The sequence below is a fragment of the Ursus maritimus genome, unplaced genomic scaffold (assembly GCF_017311325.1).
Source record: "Ursus maritimus isolate PB19 unplaced genomic scaffold, ASM1731132v1 scaffold_21, whole genome shotgun sequence".
NCBI lineage: Eukaryota > Metazoa > Chordata > Mammalia > Carnivora > Ursidae > Ursus > Ursus maritimus.
In genome coordinates this window covers 49,640,934-49,662,289 of record NW_024424564.1, presented here as the reverse complement: position 1 = coordinate 49,662,289, position 21,356 = coordinate 49,640,934, and the positions used below count along the sequence as shown (strand labels likewise).

The 21,356-nt window shown below is 52.1% G+C and overlaps 1 protein-coding gene across 4 annotated transcripts in view; it reads right to left on the bottom strand.

Annotated features, from left to right (window-relative positions):
• Positions 1-3,043: 3,043 nt before the first annotated feature.
• TEF (TEF transcription factor, PAR bZIP family member) overlaps positions 3,044-21,356 on the bottom strand; it is a 28,425-nt gene continuing 10,112 nt past the window's right edge. For 2 of the 4 annotated variants that reach the window (XM_008702953.2, XM_040637597.1), the window contains exons 2-4: positions 16,886-17,203; positions 11,118-11,338; positions 6,308-9,933 (exon numbers count right to left, since the gene is read on the bottom strand). In XM_008702953.2, the coding sequence (XP_008701175.1) occupies positions 9,718-9,933; positions 11,118-11,338; positions 16,886-17,203 (755 nt within the window). In that variant the 3' untranslated portion in view covers positions 6,308-9,717. Of the gene's footprint in view, positions 3,568-4,100; positions 4,202-6,307; positions 9,934-11,117; positions 11,339-16,885; positions 17,204-20,963; positions 21,168-21,356 lie in introns of those variants that run through there. The other 2 variants (XR_005836776.1, XM_040637596.1) reach the window with 2 other exon arrangements.

Sequence of the window (21,356 nt, the reverse complement as noted above, 5' to 3'; positions counted from 1 at the left end):
ATAGAGCAGCCCACCTCGGCTCCCTGACACAGGGTTTCAGTCCCTGCTCACACTTTATTCCCTGCCGACAGATGAGGAAGCTGAGGCTCAGAGACAGGACCAGGCTTGTCAGAAGCAGCCAGAAGACTAGAGGAGAGGGGGATACAAACCCAGAACTCATCCCAGACACCTTGCTCTGGCTGAGCCCCCCGTTCTCCCACCCCACCCCCTCATGTACTCCCTCCCCAGAAAGAGCCTGAAGTACAGGCCATGGGAGGCAGCCAGCCTCCCTCCCTCCCTCCCTCCCTCCCTCCCTCCCTCCCAGGCTTCTGTGGATCCCCCTGCCCTCGTCTGCCCGTAGCCACTGGAAGAAAGGCAGGGCGGGGGCCGGGTCAGCTGGTGCCCCACAGCACCGCCTGGCACCGGAGGGAGGCGGGGAGGCTTTGCTGACTGAACAAATCTGGAGGCTGGACAGGAGGTCACGGCCCAGGGACGTGTCTGCAGCACCACCTGGTGGTGACACAGCACTCCCGCCAACACCCGGCCCTGTTCCTGTCGCCCTATCCCAGCATGGTCGGCAGCCATTTAGTGAGCTGCTGCCAGGTGCCAAGGATTGGGCAGGCCAGGCACTGAGAATGGCCTGGGGGGCAGCACTCCAGCGGATGGGAGAGCAACGGACTGGCTCTGAGATGGGAAGGAGCTGGGCGTGACCCAGGAGGAGCCCAAGGGCAAAGAGGCTAGAGCCTGGTGGTGGGGGGAGTCCAGAGGGGGCAGGTCAAAGGTTGTGGTGAGGAGTTTGGATTTGTTTCTGAGCGTGATGGGAGCCATGGGATATGGTAGGTGGTTGAAAGGGTGTCTTGAGAAGGACAGACTGTGGAGCAAAAACAGGAAATTGGAGGGGGGGGGATGCTGCCACTATCCAGGCAGGACACAGAAGCAGCTCAGACACCAGGGGTGGCCGTGGGGGTAGTAAGGAGCCGCTGGATTCTAGAACTGATAGGATTTGTGGACGGACTGGATGGGGCTGGGAGATAAAGCAGGGAATCGGGCTTTGATTTGAGCATCTGAGGGATGGTGGGGCCCTTTACCATGAGGGGAAGACTGAGAAGGAGCAGGTTTGGGGGAGACCAGGAGCCTCTGGGCAGGTTAAGGTGAAATGCCTGTGAGACCTCCCAGGGGATGGTGCCAGGTAAGCGTCAGGAGCTCGGGGAGAGGGTGGGGCTGGAGACACACAGGGCAGGTTGCCAGGGTATTGATTGGGACATATGGCTGCTTGCTCTGCGCCTGGTGCTGTTCTAAGGGTTTCATGTGTTGTAATTCATTGGCTCCTCACCCTCAAGTGTGAGGGCGGGACTGGGCTTGGCTGGACACCTACAGAAGAAGGTGTGGAATCATACAAGAGAGGCAACTTGTCCCCAAGAGTGTTGGTGAGGCCTTCCTGGCAGAGGTGACAGCTGACTGGGGCCTGGAGGGATGACTAGGGGTTTGTGAGGCAGAAAAGAGAGGGAAGGGAAGGCTGGGCTTGCCCAAGCATGGACAAAGGCCTGGTGGTGTTATGGAGTCTGAACATCAGTACTGAGACCCACACTTCCAGTGTCCTTGGGCAGATGGGGAAACTGATGCCCAGAGCAAAGAGGGCTGCAGTGAGTCACTGGTAGGCTGGACACTGGCTCCTGGCCCAGGACTCCAGTCCCAGCTTTGGGTGCCTCCCCTTGCTCTGGTCATACCCCTGAGGCTCGCACTTGGGGCCTCAGCAAGGCTCTTGGGTAGGGTGATTTGAGCTCAATCCATCAGCTTCTCAGACAGAGTAATGGGATTGGGGGTGTGGCCCAGCTCTGCCACAGACATGAGTCAAAGCAGTTCTGGACTCAGACCCCAGGAGGACAGCCATGCTCTTCAGCCCTGACTGGCCTGGCCCTGCTGACTTCCAGCCCCAGTTTCTGCCTCTACATACCTCTCTCTCTGCCCTCCATCCACTTTTCTAATGGTAAAATTGCAGGCAGTGGCAAGTCCGTGAGGAAGGTGATGGCACTGATGAAGAAGAAGGGACTCAGAGAGGGATGAGTCTTGCAGGAGGACACACAGCAAGTTGGAGATGGACCTGGGATGAGGCTGGTTCCATGTGAGCCCAGGTTTTTGCGAATAGCTCATGGTCCAGGTAGGAGTAGGAACAGCCAGTGCCTTCCCTGAGTGAAGGGCCGCCCAGCTTCCATGTGACTTCAGGGAGATAGGAAACATAGAGATGCATGATCCCTTAGTCCGAATTTCATTTTGCTGTGTGACCTTGGATAGCTCCTTTCCGTCTCTGGGCCTCTCTCCCATCCATTCCAGGAGGGCCTAGAGGTGATAGCTTCTAAGGTCCTTGTTGTCCGAAGCCTCTGGCCCTGGCACCCAGGAGGAGAGGACATGCTATGAGGGAGGGAGAGAGACATTGGTCCAGGGTTAGATGTGGACCAAGGAAGAGGTTGGGAGGAGGGTGGGGAGGGGAGGCAGTATGGCCTGGAGGAAGTCACGTGCCCTCTCTGAACCTCAGTTAACACATCTGACCAGTGGGAGTCACTGTGAAGGTTCTGGCTCTGTGTGTGGGACAAAGATCAGTCTTTTCCTGGCCCACGCCAGCAGCTGGGCCTGGCCTCCTTGCTGCTGGTCAGGGTGGCTTGGACGGTTCATGGGAAGATGTCAGACTGGCCTTGGTGTGGCTGCTCTGGCTGGCTGACCCCTGCTGGCCCAGGGGAGGTGGAAGGTGGGGGTATACTTCCCATGTGGACGGGCCAAGGCAGCGCCAGCACCTTGGCCAGGAGATGACTGACACGGCAGAAGAGCTTGGGCTTAGGACCCACCAGGTCTGGGCTGTAATCTCAGATTTGCTACTTAGTAGCTGTGAAATCTTGGACAAGTCACCTATGACTTTGCTGAGCCTCAGTGTCCTCCTCTGTAAAATGGGACACACATCCTAGGTGCAGGGAGGCTGAGATGACGGGACAGCAGTGAGGAACAGTGCCCCTGGCTTGGGCTCAGACAACTGACTGAGATTCTTCCTTCCTCTGCTTTCTCTGCAGCCCACATGGGACCAGCTACAGTCAGCCTGGAATCCAAGCCTGACTGGATGTCCCCCCGCCCCCAGCTTGGAGACACCTGCAGCCTCGGAGCTGGAGGAGGCCGAGCGCGGCGTGCTGCACGGCCCCGGCTCTCGCTGCGGAGAGGCAGTGGCTCACGATCGGAGGCTCCTGCTCCACCACGTCCAGGCATCAGCCTGTGGGGTTGGGAGGGTTTGCTGAAGAAGCGATGAGAGCACAGGAAGGGCTGGCTGGGGGCTGGGGGCACCCACCTCCAGACCTGTTTTCCATCTCCTTTGCCGTTCGTCCCTATCTCTGGCTGGCAGCTTTCCCGGATTAGCAGCTGACATCAGGAGCTGCCAGCTGGGCCGGCCTGGCACAGCCTCAGGGAGGTGCATGAGGGCTGTCTGGTAGTTGGGTACAGTCAAGGAAGGAGGCATGTGTCCAGCTTTGGAGGTTTGTCCTCCAGAGACGTGGGAGGGAGAGGTGCCTTGTGTGAGGCACTCACACATGATCCGTGTAGCCCATTCACCTTGTAGGGAGAGAGGAATCACTGCAGGAGGTGGAGTAACTCACCCAGGCAACGCAGCTGGTCGGAGCCTGGCTGCATCCCACACCATCCAGCTGCGAAGCCTGGAGGGGCTCATCTCTGTGTAGCTCCTTCTACCCCATGACCTCAGTGCATCAGCCGAGTGCTGAGCACCCACCCCATCTTAGAAACTTGTGGGGCGCCTGGGTAGCGCAGTCCTTAAGTGTCTGCCTTCGGCTCAGGGCGTGATCCCGGCGTTCCGGGATCGAGTCCCACATCGGGCTCCTCCGCTGGGAGCCTGCTTCTTCCTCTCCCACTCCCCTGCTGTGTTCCCTCTCTCACTGGCTATCTCTCTGTCACATAAATAAATAAAATATTTAAAAAAAAAAAAAGAAACTTGTGAAGCTGGTGTCCCATTCTAGAGATAAAAAAATAGAAGCCCAGATAGGGACAGTGACTTGCCCAAGATCACACCCTGAATTGGTGATGGAGGCAAGGTTTGAACCCAGGAGGAACTCCAAAGCCTGTGTTCTTACCTGCCACAGCCTTGGCAAAGATCTTGTAGCTTTGACATATTTTGAGCCCAAATCCCCTATGCTCGCATAGCTGCACAAAGTTCTGCTTTGGGTGGGAGCATCTGTGTGCAGAGTAGAAAATGCAGGGTTAGAGCAGGTCACTTCCAGGGAGAAACAGACCTCAAGTTGATGAATTTCAGGGAAGGACCTTATAGGCCCAGTTCAGTCACATGTTCACTCCTTGACCAATCAACAGCACCTACGGCTAGGGTCAGTAACCCTGTAGCAGCCCCCTGGAGACCCCAAGGGGGCTTAGGGGGTGGGGTAGGGCTGACACAAAGCCTTTGCCTAAAGATTCGACAGCTGGGCCAAAGGCTCTGTTCAAATTACCTCTGCTTTTCCTGGCTTCTTGGCGTCCTAGTCTCAACCTCAGTGACAAGAGGGTGGGAGTGTCAAGATTCCACTCACGCTGGGTCCTCTCATAACTGCTCGCCTTGTGCCTCACCTCTCTGGCCAGAGGGATGGGCCGTGTCTGCCTGGGGAACTGAGGCATGTGGACGGAGGTCACAAGCCACCTGGAGGACTCAGCTGTGAGCCCAACTTGTGTGTAAGCCTTAAGGGCAAGTCACATCCGTTTACTCTTCTGGTCTCAGCTTAAATGCCACCTGCAGACAGGTCTTCCCTGATCCCTCCACTCGTGTCTCTCCCAGTTCCCCAGTCTTTTCAGTCACATGACTTAGTATGATCCATCATTTTCTATTTTTGTCTGTGGAATGTTTGTCTTTCCTAGCAGATTGGGAGGGCAGGAGGCACAGCTGACACAGAATAGACACTTAATAAATATTTGCTGAATGAAGTTTCTCTAAACTTTGGTTTCCCCATCTGTACAATGGGGTTAACATTTCCCCTCCACCTCCGTGAAGTTCAAATAAGATAATATCTCAAAGCACCCAGCCCAAGCCGAGGATACAGAAGGTACTCAAGATACTGGGAGCTAGAATGAGTGGCAGGCTGGGCTGCAAGGCCTCTGTAAGCTGTGGGGAGGTGGGAAGACCCAAGCGTTTGGTTGGTTAAAAGACAGAATATGTGGCACTATCCTGACCCCAGGGCCAAGGACGGTCTGCCTGCTTTTACTGTTCAGGGAATTCGAACTTAAAATTTGAAACCTATTCTGAATTTCAGCTCTGCTGCTGTTATTTGGGGCATATCACTTTGCTTTTCTGAGCCTGTTTATTTGTAAAATAGCCTTAAAAACTTTTTTCAAAAATCTTCATTTTAAGTAGGCTCCACACCCCAAGTGGGGCTCTAACTCACAACCCTGAGATCAAGAATCACATGCCCCACCGACGGAGCCAGCCAGGTGCCCTGTAAAGTGGCCATTTTTAAAAGCCCACCTTGCCAGCCAGTCTGCAAACTCTAAATGAGTGCTCTTCCCCTTTGAAACAAAATTAGGGACGGTTCCTGGTCCCTCAAGCCACAGGGACCCTGAGCATGAGGACATGCGGCTTGGGGAGGCAGGACAGGACAGTCTTGGTTGTGAACAGGCAGCTCCAGGTCTCGCTGGGCCGGCAGGCACCACCAGATCCGCACAGAGGGAGCAGAGGGAGAAGGGCGAAGATAGGGTGCAGGTGGGGGAGGAGGGGGTGGATTTGAGTTGGCTCTGCCGAGGGTGGTGCACCCTATTCTGCCCCCACCCCCGATGAAAGCCCCCAGGGACCCCAGGCCAGCCCTGAGCAGGGGACGTGGGGACACCAATGATGAGTAAATCAGTAGCTACGACACGGGCGCCCTGCAAGTGGCTGCACCCTTGTGTATAAACGTATCTTCTAATTGCGGGGGTCTCCTGGCCACAGACAGAAAACTTGGCCAAAGGAGAAAAGGAAAGCCCCTGAATCCCACCTCCAGGACCCCAGTCTTAGTCTTTGTACTTTCTCCCTTTTACATAGTTGCCGTCCAGGGTTCCCTGTCTGGGAACTCTTTTCCTGAGAAGTTCCCCGTCTTTCTAGCATTTGTACCTCACTTTTTCTTGTTCCAGCTGCTTTGGATATGATATTTGTCCTTCCTCAATACACTGTAAAGTAAGCACGCAGAATTACTCCCATTGGACGGATGAGGAAACCAAGGCACAGAGTGGCCCAGACAACCCAGCTGGTGATGCAGGGGTGCCTGGGACACACACAGAGGAAACATGGGAAGAGGGGAGGAGGACAGAAAAGACAGTCCCACAATTCTCATCTCAAAATATTTAATTTTGTTTTGAAAAGGACACATTCCCAGCTTCCCTCCCTGCCACATCACTCCAGCCCACCAGCAGCGACACATTCGCACGCACACACGCACATAAGGCCAATGGGCTACAGTCTGCTTCTGCCCTCTCCGGCTGCGAAGAAGGGGTTTTCTCCTTGCCTCCTTCGCCCAACAAGGGTAAAGGGGAGAGGGGCCCGCTGGAATGCCGGCTCCCAGGGGGGACGCAGAGCCCCACACACTCTTATCACATGCACTTAGAAAAATAAAACCAAGTGGTGTTCTGGCATCCCCAACACCGTAAGATAGCAATATCCACCTGGAAGTCATCTTTGCCATTTTCTAGAAAAATTTATTGCACTTAATTAACAGATGTTAAAGGAGCTCTGGGGTGGGGCTTTGCCACGAAACCAGGGGTTCCTGGCCCTTTGTGTTACAGGGAGCAGAGCTCCCAGGGCCATGGATGGAGAGCTGCCCATCACAAAGGGGCCCTCCTCTGCCCATCACAAAGGTTCCCAGGCCTGCCACCCCACCTCAGCCTGGAGGACTGTATGAGCTGCCTGCCCAGGGCCCCAGCAGCCCCCCTCAGCAGGGCGGTGCTTACCCAGAGTCAAGGGTCACTGCCCAGTGCCGTCCCCAACCTCAGGACCCGGACAGGCAAACCCCTTCCTTTGGCCAAGGGTAAGAGTTACCCAGGTCCTCCACAAGGTGCTAGCCATCATGAAAGCTCTCTCTAAATATATATATATATGTCTATATCTAGATATACATTTATTATATGTATATTCTCTCAACATTCTAGCTCATTCATGATTTGTCTGTTCTGAGGTTGCAACGAGGCTGCCACGAAGCTGAAGACAGGGAGCTTCAGAAGGCATGTGCTTCCCAAACAATCAGAAACCGACAACGGCAGCCATTTCTGCTGGCTTCCCAGCCTCCAGTGCTCCTTAGAAGATGTCAAAGATCTGAGCACCAGAGCTGTGCTCTTTGGCTGTCAGCCCCAAGGAGGGAGTCAAGGAGACTCCCAATTCCTGACGGATACTGAGCAGGCAGCAGCCCTCTCCTGCTCTAAGCACCCATTTCTTAGGCCTGGGAAGGAGACACGCTTTATCTGAGCGCTCCTCTTCCCCAACATGTCAACCTCCGTGGACCCTTCCTTCCTGTCCCTGCCAGACTTCTGACTCAAAGGAGCTCTTCTGAAAGGGGCCAGCAGCCACACTCTTTCCAAGTAAGCACTTTGGGAAGGAACCAGACACCCACTGCCTGGCGGGGAGGAAAAGGAGGGCACCAAGCAGGCAGAAGGTGAGACAGAGAGGAGACAGCAGGCCATCATTCCACCCACTGGGTGTGGGGGCGGGGGACATGGACACCAACCAGAGATTAAATGTCCATCCTTAAAACAAAACAAAACACAACACAAACCGTATACTTTCTGGCCAAAGAAAATGAAGAGCGCTGAAGTTGGAGGCTCTTCTACCAATTACAAAATGAGAACTGCCCTCTTGGTGGGTAGCCAGACCAGAGAAAGAGCGCCCGGGAGGGCGAGCTGCCCAGGGCAGGACACTAACATGCCGGATGCAACGGCCCTGTTGTGGTTACAATAGAGTGAGAGTGAACACGGTTTTTAGAGAACCACAAAGTCAAAATCAGGAGGGAGGGGGTGGCCTCCCTTGGCCTCAGGGACCCTTGTCAAGTACCCTGGAAGGGCAGGTGTGCAGGTCCCTGGAGGGCCGTGGCATTCCCCTGGGGTGTGGTCCATGGCCAGTGCATGGTTTCCCCCGGTCTTAACATCTGCTGTGAAAAGTCTTTCAGGGTCAGGGCCTGGGACTCGGAGCCACCACTTTAAATAAAGCCAGTGGTAAGCACGACAAAGTGTGCCTGTCGCCTCTGACCCCTTTTTACCACAGGCTACCTGCCCTGAGCAAATAAATACACCCATCTCCAGGTGCCCCAGCGGACCACAGTGAGCAGAGGGTTCCACGGCTTTCCACAACGAATCTTCTAGGTACAGCAAAAGGACGACTGAGTCCGTCGACACAAGAGAAAGGAGCAGCTGTGAGGCAGTGGAGCCACAGCTGCAAGGACCTCTCCCCTCCACACGACAGCCAGGCTTGTGTAGGCGGCCGGTGTCTCCTGGGACGCAGACTGAGGGGCCCCTAGCCCGAAGGAATGGCCCAAGAGCTGAGCTGTGACCCCTGCAACCCCTTACCGGGTCCTGCGGGCTGACACTCTGGGCAGCTCACACGTGGGAGGGATCCTGAATCAAGAACTGGGAAGCCCTCTTCTGTTTTTAGGGAAAGTGGACTCTGGCCTGGCCCACACTGGAGAGCAGAGCAAGAAAAAAGGGGAACTTCTTGGGAAACATGCCCCAGCTCTCCGCCCACAGTGTATGGGGCCGTGGAGGCCGGTTTTCTAAACACCATGCGAAGGGGCATCCTGCCTCCAGGAAGTTAAGCTTCCTAGGCTGGGGGGGGGGGTTCCTTTTAAATCCAAGATCTGAGCATGGTCACTGGGTGAAAAGAAACAGTAGGCTCCAAGGCCCAGTGTGGTGGGACAAAGAAGTTTCAGGTGGCCTCCACGAGTGCACTAGAGAAGAGGAGATGAAAAGGCCTCCCTCTGCACTGTGGTCAAAACTCGGAGACCAGCCGCCCTGGGAGTCCCTCCCCCAAAGCAGATGAAACATGGGGAGAGCCCTTCACCAGGACCTCCTCCCTGGCTTCCAGGCCTCAGAGCCACAGGAGAAAAGGGGTGTGGGAGCTAAGAACAGCTGGGTGCACTTCTGCTGCAGGCCCCAGACCCACACCCCATCCCAGGCCGTGCAGAGACCCTGCTCCTGTGGCCTGGGCCCCGGCGAGCCACTCCGGAGGAGCTGCTTTGTCTACCTCTGAGGGAGATGGGAACAGATATGTGTCTCTCAAAGACTTTCTGGGGAGGACGAGGTGGGTGACAGACACGCCCCACCTGGAAATGCGCCCCGCTACCTGAGAAGACGTCGGGCGACAAGGATCACGACTCATTCTGTGGAGACAGGCTCAATGGCCCAGGCCGGAGACCAAGGGAGAGTCAGGGAAGCCTGAGCCCCCTGTGAAAGGAGATCTGTACCCCAGAGGTCCCCTTCCGATTCAAGTGGGACATCCAAGAATAGAAACTAAGGCTGATTCACCCATCTACGTAGATTCTCTCGCACCCCCACTGATGAGGAGGCCGGCCCCCCAGAGAAGTCGCCACATGCGCTGGCCATGTGATAATGAAGCTTGAACGTGAACGCTCCTGGAGCAGGTGTGCTACCATTCGACCATGACGAGTCATAAGTCTCCACGCGTGTGTGGGGTTTCAGGGAGCCCCCAGGCAGAGGTCTGAGGTGCAGGCAGCGCTGCCCGAGCGGGGGCACGGGTTACAAGGGCCCGTACTTGGTCTCATACTTGGACACGATGGTCTTGCACTTGCCCACCTCCTTGCGCAGCTCAGCCACCTCCGTCCGCAGCGCCGTGTTCTCCTTCTCCAGGAAGGCCGCCCGGATGGTGATCTGGTTCTCCTTCAGGCGCCGGGCATCCCGGGACCGTTTGGCCGCTACGTTGTTCTTCTTGCGTCTCGTCCAGTACTTTTCGTCCTGTGGGGAAGGGTCCTCTGTGGGTCTCTCCTCTTTCCCTATGAGGAAACCCAACCTTTCCCCTCCTGCCAGCACCCCACACCCCAGATTCCTCTTGAAACTCATCTGGTGCAGCCAGCCAAAAGCTCGGACCCCAGGGAAGGAGCTGCATGTGCCAAGGACACCGAGGGGCCCCAACCTTTCCCCAGGAAGGTGGAATAAGACACAAAGTCCTTGGGTGCGATGTGCAGCAGAGGGAAGGGGATTCGCTGGTCGCTGGCTCCAGGCTACTTCAAGATAAACCACTGTCCATGCCCGTGCCTCACTGTGGCATTTTGGTTGTGGCTAAAGGCCTGCACCCTGTGTCCAGTTCCCGGAGTTTAAATCTTGGCTCTGCCACTTACTCACGTGTAGAACTGTGTGAGCCCCTTAGCCTCTCACCGTCTCCTGTCCCTCATCTTTACGACGCGGGATAGTAACAGTGACTCCGGCACAGAGCTGTCTGGGGACTGAACAAGCTACCAGGTACAAGGGGCCTATACCAGTGCCCGGTGTAGGGTAAGGACCATACAGACGTTGACCGTCTCCACCGTCACTGTTACTGAAGCCTCAGAAGCCTCCTGAGGTGGGTATGGTTATTCCCACTCTACAGATGAGGCATCTGAGGCCCGGCGAGCTCTAGGTGGCAAAGTGGAGTTTGAACCCAGGTCTGCCTGATTCCAAAGCTTGGGTGAAATAGGTTCCTTTGAGTTTTTCCTAAGAAAGGATGGAAAGACTACAAAATCCTCCTCTCCCTCCCACTCTCCAAGTTCCTACAAAAGCATCAGCTTGAAAGCTGCTTGCTCCTCCCTGGGGATGGCAACATACAACTATCTTTTGTCCTTCAAAGCAAGGGCTTGTTCAACCCCAGTTCCTGTGGTCTACTGAGCTCTTGCCCGAAGGCTGGGCCAGAGCCAGGAAGCGGGAACATCACCACGGTGGCGGCCAGGAAGAAAAGACAAAAGCTGCAGGGAGTCACACTGGGGCCAAATGTTACCTGACTCCCTTTCTTTCTACCAACTGCTGCAGGATAGGGCTCTGTGTTCTGAACTCATGCCTTTCTAAATGGTGTCCACAAGGAGAGAGGGTCCTCCACATAAAACCAAACAGGAGGAAGCACAGCCTCTCGGCTCTTGAACCTTCATTTTTAAGAGATATCAGGTTACCTTCTGCTCATCGGGGACAAAGACCTTCTTGGCCTTTTTGATCATGGGCTGGGGCTTCAGGTCCTCCTCTGCAAACTTGTGCTTCCGAGGGTTGAAGAGCTCCCCGCCGGGGACACTGGAGAGGACCAGGTCAGCAGGGTCGGGGTTGAAGTTCACATCCACCTCCACGCAGTTGGGGTCAATGGGGCTGGGTGTCTCCCTCTCCTTTTCCAGGGAGGATTCTGAAAGACACAGAGGCAGGTGGTCCTGAAGCGGCCCACTGGACAGCAAAGACTCACGTCCCACACCCAGACAGCTGCCTGAATCTCAAGGATGCACCAGCCACTGCCACTTGGAGGGAAGAAACACAGTAACAGCATTGGCCCCCAAGCTGGCGTAAGCGATTCCGCTCAAGAACACAAAGACGGAAACAATTCTTTCCTGTAGGAACAAAATGCTCAAAAGGAAACAGAGGCCCTCGAATAAGACAGGATTTTCCGATTATTTCCCCCCCCAGAAATGTTAAGCAAAACATTAAATCATTATACCCCCTTAACTTCCTGTGGTTTCAAGTTCTCAAATAATAAGAAACAGCTGAATTTCTCTGTGAACTATTATGGGCTAGGGACACAGACTGAACAGCGAAATGGCTTCCATTTTTGAATCCCTCGAGACGTATCAGTTGAGGTGCTCATTCAGTCTTAGGACAACTCCAAAAGGCAAAGAGGTGTTAACCTTATTTTACAGATGAAGAAACTGAGGCTCAGAGACACAACCTGGTTGTCCCAGGGTCACACAGATGGGAAGTGACTGAACTACAATTTGAGTCTGGGTCTGGCTGACTGAATCCTTGTTCTTTGCCACCCTTTCCGGCTGCCACTTTGTAGTGGACATTTGGTTAAAGGCACTTTCAGAATTCAAAGGTTATGCACGCCCAGAGATAAGTTATACAAAAAACAAAACAAAACATACCTTTGGCCTGCTCATTCAGTGCTGTTGATAGGAGTACACAAAATTTCAGTCAGCAGATATTTGTTAAATATCAACCACATTCCAGGGACTGTCCTTGCAAAGACAGAGCAGTGCACAAAACAAGTAAAAATCCTTGCCTTCGTGGAATGTTATTCTAGCGGGGGAAGGCTGACATTACACAAGATAAATTAAAAATATCTATAGGAGTGTTGGGTGCCATGTGGCTATTTGGGAGGAGAACATTTCAGAGAGAGCGAACATCAAGTGCACCAGGATGTGCACAGGCAGACTGTGGCGTTCAAGAAACAGGGAGGCAGCCAACGGAGCTCGCGTGAAAGGATGGGAGGAAAGAGTAAGAGGACAGGTCCAGAACACAAAACATAGAGCTCTGAATCCCCAGAAAGCAGTGGTTTTCAACAGGGGATGATTCTGTCCTGCAGGAGACATGTGACCCCACAAGGAAGGGGGGTTCTGCTGGCACCTCGTGGGTAGAAGCCAAGAATGCTACTAAACATCCTGTGATGCACAGACAGCCCCTCCCCCCACCCCAACAAAAAAATTATCTGGTCCAAATGTCAATAGTTCCAGTGCCTTTGACTTCTATCCTGAGACGGAAGCAGCCCCTGGAGAGTTCTGAACAGAGGGGTGACATGACAGGTTTTCACCGCATTGTGAGCATAAACTCAGTGGACCCTATTAGAGGGGGTTAATTACAAAAAGGGCTGAACATCAGGAGAGTGAATGACCAGGGACCAATGTGGTAACTGTGGGAGCACCGCAGCTGCCAAACCCTACACCCGCAAGACACACAGCCAGGGTGCCAAAGCCTGACAACTAGGACTCCCACACGCTGCTGGGATGGGCAGCCAGGGCTGCAGCCACTTCGTACACTGTGTGGTGGAACCTACAAAGGCTGAACGTATCCGTGTCTGATGACCCAGCCCCACAGAAATGCACAGATGTAGTCGCCAAAAGACACGCACATAAATGACCACAGCAGCGCTGTGCAGAACTTAAAACTAGAAGTGCCATCCACCGTAGAATGGATAAACGTGGTATGATCGTACGATGGAATCGTTCAAGCAAAGAGAATGAACAAACTGCTAGAGGTATGATATAAATTTTCCTCACAAATTTGAGGAAAAACAGCTAGACAGAGCATACATATGACTTACGTCTTTTAACAGAAGGAACTGAACAATTAAGAGAGGGAATTCTCCTTTCATTTCTACCATGTATACAATTCTTCAATATAAAACTTACTTTACCTGTATTGTGGTTTGCTTCTGCCACAGGAATATTTCGTAAGTATGTTTTGTAAATATATTTTGTTAGTGTAAAGAGATTCTGATGCCCATATAATTTATATGTGTATTATAATGTTAGCTATAGGCACCTACAAATGTCAGACTATAAACATAGTTAACTTATAATAGGCAAAAACAAGAATATATAATATACACACATAGAATTAATATACAATTCCATGCATCTTTGGTGATGGAAATAAGGACAGTCATTACCTCTGGGTAGTAATGACTGAACTGGGGTCACAAGGCATTTCTGGGATACCAACAGTGTTCTATATCCTGATTTGTGTGGTAGTTACATGGGTGGGTTCACTTTGTGAAGATTCATCGAGCTGTGAAATGGGCATTCCTGTATGCCATACTTCATTAAGAAGGCTTACTTAGAAAACAAAATGAGGGCGCCTGGGTGACTCTTTTGGCTGAACTTCCCACTCCTGGTTTTGGCTCAGGTCATGATCTCAGGGTCGTGGAATTGAGCCCCATGTCTGGCTCCATGCTCAGCTCAGAGTCTGCTTGATATTCTCTCTTTCCCTTTCCCTCCGCCCACCCCCTGTGCTCTCTAAAATAAATAAATAAATCTTATAACAACAACAAATCAAAGACAAATGCCACCTAGATTGCCTAAGGTATAAAACGAGGACTCATTTCCAGCTCTGCCCCCTACCCCCCACACAGACCCAGCCTTCTAGGACAACCCGATGAGCGCAGAAATGAGCTGCCTTCAAACAAGAATTCAGCTGGAATCAGCTGAAGCCTCCAGATCTAATCAGTTTACATGAGAAAAACAAGGGGCAGAGGAACGTGTTAAATGGCACTACAGGGGTATGGTCAGAAAAATCTAGCATGTGTGGGGGCGCCTGGGTGGCGCAGTCGTTGAGCGTCTGCCTTCGGCTCAGGGCGTGATCCCGGCGTTCCGGGATCGAGTCCCACATCAGGCTCCTCCGCTGGGAGTCCGCTTCTTCCTCTCCCACTCCCCTGCTGTGTTCCCTCTCTCACTGGCTGTCTCTCTGTCACATAATAAAGTCTTTAAAAAAAAAAAGTTTATAAAAAAGAAAAATCTAGCATGTGTGAAACCCTACAGGATCAATGATCAGCTTCTTCAACAAATAAATTGCAAAGAAAAAAAGGAGAGGGGATCCTACAGATTACAAGGGATTTAAGAGAAATAACTAAGTGAAATCTGTGCGTCTTGGTTGGATCCTGATTCAAACAAACTGTAAAACAGTAACATTTTTTTCCAAAGATTTATTTATTTATTTATTTGAGAGAGAGTATGTGTGTGTGCTTACGGAGGTGGGCAGAGAGAGAATCTCAAGCAGACTCCCCAGTGAGCACAGGGCCCAATGTGGGGCTTGATCTCATGACCCTGAGATTGTGACCTGAGCCAAAATCAAGAGTGAGACACTTGGGGCGCCTGGGTGGCTCAGTCGGTGAAGCATCTGCCTTTGGCTCAGGTCATGATCTCAGGGTTCTGGGATTGAGCCCCGCATCAGGCTCCCTGCTCAGTGGGGAGCCTGCTTCCTCCTCTCCCTCTGCAGGTGCTCCTCCTGCTTGTGCGCACGCTCTCTCACTCTCTCTGTCAAATAAATAAATAAATAAATATTGGGGCGCCTGGGTGGCACAGCGGTTAAGCGTCTGCCTTCAGCTCAGGGCGTGATCCCGGCGTTCTGGGATCGAGCCCTGCATCAGGCTCCTCCACTGTGAGCCTGCTTCTTCCTCTCCCACTCCCCCTGCTGTGTTCCCTCTCTCGCTGGCTGTCTCTATCTCTGTCAAATAAATAAATAAAATCTTTAAAAAAAAAAAATAAATAAAAATAAATAAATAAAATCTTAAAAAAAAAAAAGACTCAGACACTTAACCGACTGAGGCACCCAGACACCCCTCTAAACAGTAACATTTCTGAGACAACTTTTTGGAAATTTGAATACTGATAGATATTGTCAATTTCTTATGTAAAACTGGTATTTTTGTTATGCTTTTTAGAAGAACCTTTACATTTTACATACATATTGAAATATGTACAGATGAAATAATATAGTATCTAGGAATTTATTTCTTTTTTAAAGAATTTATTTATTTGAGAGAGAGTGAGAGAACACAAGCGGGGGGGGGGGGACAGAGGGAGAGGGAGAAAGAAGTAGGCTCCCCACTGAGCAGGGAGCCCGACTCAGGGCTCGATCCCAGGACACTGAGAGAGATCATGACCTGAGCCAAAGGCAGACGCTTAACTGACTGAACCAACCAGGAGCCCCTGGGATTTGATTTTAAATAATGAGGTGAGAGCCTGGAAGAGGTTATGGAAACCAAGATTGATTATGAGTTAAGAATTATGAAAGGTGAGTGATGGTTACATGAAAGTTCATATAGTAGTCTCTTATTTTTGTATCTGAAAGTGCTTCCATAATAAAAAGTTAAATAATAAATAAAAATAGAGCATGAGAATTCCTTGGGTTGGGGGGGGTCCCCTGGGTTCCATACCAGCTCCTGGGATCCTTCCTGGGAGCCATCAGCCTGTGTGCCTGTAACTGAGCCGGCAAAAAACTTTGTAAGGGGGACGCCTGGGTGGCTCAGTCGGTTAAGTGTCTGCCTTTGACTTAGGTCATGATCCCAGGGTCCTGGGATTGAGTCCCGCATCCAGCTCCTTGCTCAGCAGGGAGCCTACTTCTCCCTCTGCCTGCGGCTCCCCCTGCTTGTGCTCTCACTCTCTCTGATAAATAAATAAAATCTTAAAAAAAAAAAAATTGTAGGGCTCCCTGAGACAGCAGCTATGCCTCCTCTGAAGGGTTCATGTCCAAGCATGAAAATAAACCCACCCACCCACCCCAAGCGATAAAAACAGAAAAAGGACAAGAGGATAAAGGAGGTGTCCCGGAGATGATGCTTGTCCTGGCAACAGAATGCCTTCCTCATGCCAGTGCCTAAGCAGTACCTGGCCATGGGTACATCCTGGCTTCAAGTGCTGCCTCCACTACCTACCAGCTGTGTGACCTTGGGCAAGTTACTTCTAGATTCCTCACCTGTAAAACAGGTATTAGAATATCAGTGTCATAAGGTTCTTGTGAGGACTGTGTGTTAGCGCCTGGCATGGAGTAAGTGCTAAATAAATGCTAGCTGGTGGTATTATTATTATTATTATTATTATTATTACTATTACTACTGCCTGAGCTGCCCAATAAGCTGTGGCAAAGGGCACGCAGAGGGAAAGAGCAGTGCTGAGGAAAAGCAGCATGGGATTTCTGTCCTGTAAAGCCTCAGACTGGAAGGGCTCACTCCACTGTCCCAGGCATCTGCAGCACGCCAACCCACAGAAAGGCCCAACTGCGCTGATGTGGCTGCTATTTTCATCTCCAGCCTCAAGGGACTGTGCTCAACGGTGGGGTGCAGAGGATTTCTCCACACGGCAGGCCCACCAGGACCTCCTCTGAAAGGCCTCACTGGGTGTGTGGACTCAGCAGCCCTCCGTGGGAACTGGGCTTCCCTGGATGGGCCAGGTGGCCAGACACCCACCTGTGCTGGACGCGGTTTCAGAGGGCTGAAAGACGGCAGTGGAGGAGGATGGTGGGGATGCCGTGGAAGAGCTGGCTGACTCCTTCCCTTCTAGCTCGGCCACAGGCAGCAGCAGGTTCTGGGCCAGGTGGGTGGGGCTGGCGGGGATGCCATTCTCCAGCAGGAACTCGTCCAGGTCCATGTACTCCAGGTGGAAAGACTCGCCGTCGTAAGGGATGGTCTTGTCCCAGATGGGCGGCATGAGGGAGGCTGAGACGGCCATGGTGCTGGCTGCCGCAGCCTCGTCTTCCTCCAGCTTCTCCTTCCCTTTTTCTTTATCTGCAGACACAAAATCTGTGATGAGACACCACACAAGAGGGTAATTCAATCTCAGGAGGTGAGCTGTGGGCCTCTCGGGGCTGACTCCTCTGCATCTGAACCCTGATCCATCCCATCAATTTCAAGAGCCCACTCTGCTCTCCAGTTATAACCTGTTGTTTGACGCAGGCCCAGTGGTCTCCTTCAGAGATGGCAGCGCGGCCTCACCCATGCCTCGGCCTCCCAGAATGTTCTCCACAAGTTCTGGGGCCTGATGTGGTCCCAGGATTAATTCAGAATAGGCTGTGGGATTGGCATCTGCAGAAGAGAGGCTTCGGGGAGGAAATGGAGTTTCTGATATCTTAGTAATATTTTAGGAAAGGATATTTTAGGAGTCTTCAGACCAAGAACTTTTGTGTTCTCCTGTCCTGTTCCCTCCAGCCAAGCTTCACAGCAATCCAGCCTAGGGCTTGAATCCCAGCTTTGCCCCCCACCTGCTATGATGTGTGATTTTAGCCATGTTACTTAACCTCTCCGGGCCTCAGTGTACTCCACCGTAAATAAGGATAAAGCAACTCTTTGGTGAAGACTAGAGATAACATTTTTTTTTTTAAGATTTTTATTTTTAAGTCATCTCTACACCCAATGTGGGGCTCAAATTTATACCCTCGGATCAAGATTCGCATGCTCCATCGACTCAGCCAGCCAGGTGCCCTTAGAGATAACATTTGTAACTGTCCTGTAGGGTTCCTGGCACACAGCAGGCATTCTCTATGACTGTAAGCTCACTGAGGGCAGGGACTGTCTGATTCACTTCTACATCTCAAGGACCACTACAGGAGCAAGCCAAGGGAAAATGTGCATACTGAATGAAAAATGCTGGGTTTGCAAATTGACTCCCTTTAGGTTTATTGGATAGAGAGGGCTTGGAGCTGTCTTTTCAGGACCCTTTTCAGAGCAACCATTTCAAGAGACCTCTAGCCTTGAATAAGTAGAGAAGGCTGAAGGCAGGATTTCTGGGAAGAAGGACAGGGGTGGAGCTGAAGAAGAAAAGCTTGTTCAAAAAAAAAAAAAAAAAAGCTTGTTCCCATTCAAAGGAAAATTAATCAATTAGTGGGGATGGTTCCCACCTAATTGTCTCAGCCCAAAAGCTATGCACGGAGGTATCCAAGAACGGGCAAATTAAGAAAAAAAGATGAAAGAAATGTGACAAGGTTAGAAGGAAATCAAAATGACAGGGAGGCTAATCAGGGAAGTGGGAGATAAAATCATGACAAGTTCATAATGGGCTTTCAAATTGAGGGAGACAACTTTGAACTCTGGATTCTGAAGTGAAAAAGAGAAATCAAATATGATTATGTTGGAAATAAACCAGTCATGCATGGACTCCTAGACCACAGTCAGCCAAAAATCAGCCTGTTGGTCCAATAAAAATGGACACACCCAGTGTGTTAAAAAGGTGGAGGTTTTAACAAACAGAATTTGGTCACGGCTTCTAACCTGAATTGTTGCAACTGCCTTCTGTACCAAGCTTTGGTTTAAACCAAATGGGAAGTAAGAAAGCCAAGCTTTGGTGGGCTGGGTGGGCCAGATGGCCTCCCTGTTCTCTTCCTCTGAGATCCTGACTCTACATTCTGTTCAGAAATGACTGTGACCCATGTTGGGTGAGATCATGGGGATCAAAGGAGGCAGGAAAAGGGAAGAGACAGAAAAACAGCCATACTGAAGGACAAGTAAAAATAAGTTCCAGGTTTTACCTGGTGTAGGCAATTAAAAAATATATTTTTAAATTTTTTATTCTTTTGTTTTAATTTCTTTTAAAAATGTATGTATGTGTGCATGTATTTTTAATGATTTATTTTAGAGAGAGAAAGAGAGCACCAGCAGGAGGGGCAGAGGGAGAGGGAGAGAGACTCTCGAGCAGACTCCATGCTGAGCGTGGAGCCCAACACCAGGCTCAATCTCAGGACCCTGAGATCATGACCTCAGCTGAAACCAAGAGTCACACACTTAACCGACTGCACCACCCAGGCACCTCTAAATTTATTTTTAAGTAAGCTCTACGCCCAATGTGGGGCTTGAACTCAAGATTCCAAGATCAAGAGTTGCATTTTCTAGTGACTGAGCCAGTCAGGCACCCCAAGAATATTTTTAATCATGTTTTCATAATTTTTTTAATAAATTATAATCAGAGTTTTAATTTTAAGAAGTGATAAAGGACTAGGCCCATCACTCAGGTCACGGGGACCAGGTCAGGTCGGTGGTTGCCAGTGATACAGTAAAATGCACCAGACCAGGCTGAGAGCTGCAAGGCCTAGTTAGGTGACCTTGAGGAAGCATCCTCAGCTTCTGAGCCTCAGCTTTCCTCATCTGGGAAGTGGGGATAATATCTTATAGGACTGCTACAGGAGACGAAATAAGACTATGTCAAAGTGCTTTGTAAGCACTGTGCAAATGTAAGGCAGAGTCGTTGTTATCGATGGTTGCTACTTGGTAATCTTGAATAAGAACCTGAGAGATGTGTACACCTGTCCCAGCAGCTTGTCTCATCCCTACATCTGGAACAAAGCACTGCCTTCAAAACAAAGAAAAGGGTCTGTGCAGATAAGGTTCCAAAGCAGGAGGGGAGAGCCTGGCCTTACCTGATGTGCTGAAGCTATTTATAACTCAACAGTGACAGCCACAGAGATGGGAACCTCAGAACACATCCAGGAAAAGAAGAGAAATAGCATTTTTAAAAAGAAAATTAATTCCTCAAGACAGCTAATTCACAGAAGGCTTATTCTTTCCCAAATCCTTGGACTACACTGACGGTTCTTAGAAATTCAAAGATCTCATACTGAAAGCATACCTCAGTGCGCCTAAAACCTCACAATAGGTGGCACTCCTCCTGTGCCCTCAACCTCATGTTCTCAAGCCAAAAAACAGGGCCAAACCTGCTTTCCACACAGGCTCCAGGGACCTTTGTGGCCTAGGAAACAAGAAGCAGCCCAGCCCTGCTACAGTGGTCCCAAAGTCTAGGGTCAGCCCCAAACAACGGGGTGAAAGTGCCACCGTGGCCTCATTCTGACCCTCATCCCTCTACCTGCCTCGCCCCAACCTCCCCCTGGGAAGGCGCCTCGCATCCCTTTGCCTGACACCCCTCCCCCACCTCAGCAGCAGAAATATCTCCTGGGTGTACCTAGTAGCTGGGGATACGCACACGCAGGGATGAAGAGAGGTCCTCCTCCCAGGAGCGGGGAAGTCCATATACAAAGACAAACCGCCACCGTGTATCAGCGCTTCTCAAACTTTAGTGGACTTTGGAATCACAGCGGTGGGGTGCTCCTTCAAATGCAGATTCCTGTCCCAGTAGCCGCAGATTCGGTGGGTGAAGGGTGGGGCCCAGGAACCAGCATTTTAAACTAGCATCCCAAGTGATTCTGATGCAGGCATCCCCAGAGAAGGAGCCCTGGAGCGTCCTTTAAGTGGCAGCTACGACCCCCATTGGCCACTTCAGTAACCCCTACACGTCGCGCGCGCAGTGAGGCTGCCCGAATGAATCTCCTCACCGCGACCCCCACCCCGCCCTCTGCCTCCAGCCCCGTCCCCTCCAACCCCCATCTGACCAAGCCTCTCTCCAGTCGCCCCTACCTTCTCTTCCCAACCCCCTTGCCTCGCCCTCCAGGCCCCTCCGCAGGACAACTACACCCTGACCTCCGACCTCCCCGGCCCCGCCCTCGCAAGGCCCCGCCCCTGCAGGAACCCCGCCCCCAGACGCGCGCAGACCCCCTCCCCTCACCGAGACGCGCCTCCCGCGGGGGGTTCTCCATCAGCTTCTTCAGGACCAGTGGGAAGGAGCCCGGCAGGCCCCTCTCCCCAGCTGCGCGCCCGGGTCCCGGTCCCGGCCCCGCCTGCGGCTCCACAGGCGGCTTCTTTCCGCCGCCCGCGTCCGACATCGTGCCCCGCGCTCTGCTCGCGCGCCTCGCCTCCCCCGCCCGCCCCCCGAGATGGGCCGGAGCCGTGCGACCCGCAGCAGCTGCCGACACGGGCAGCTACTGCGCAGGCGCCCAGCGGCACCCCCACCTCCCTCCATCCCTACCCCGCCTGCGGACAGGCTCTGGCACATTAATTATTCATGAGGCCAGGCCAGCTTCCCCAGATCGCGGCTTTGGATTGGTGCGCCCGGTAAGGA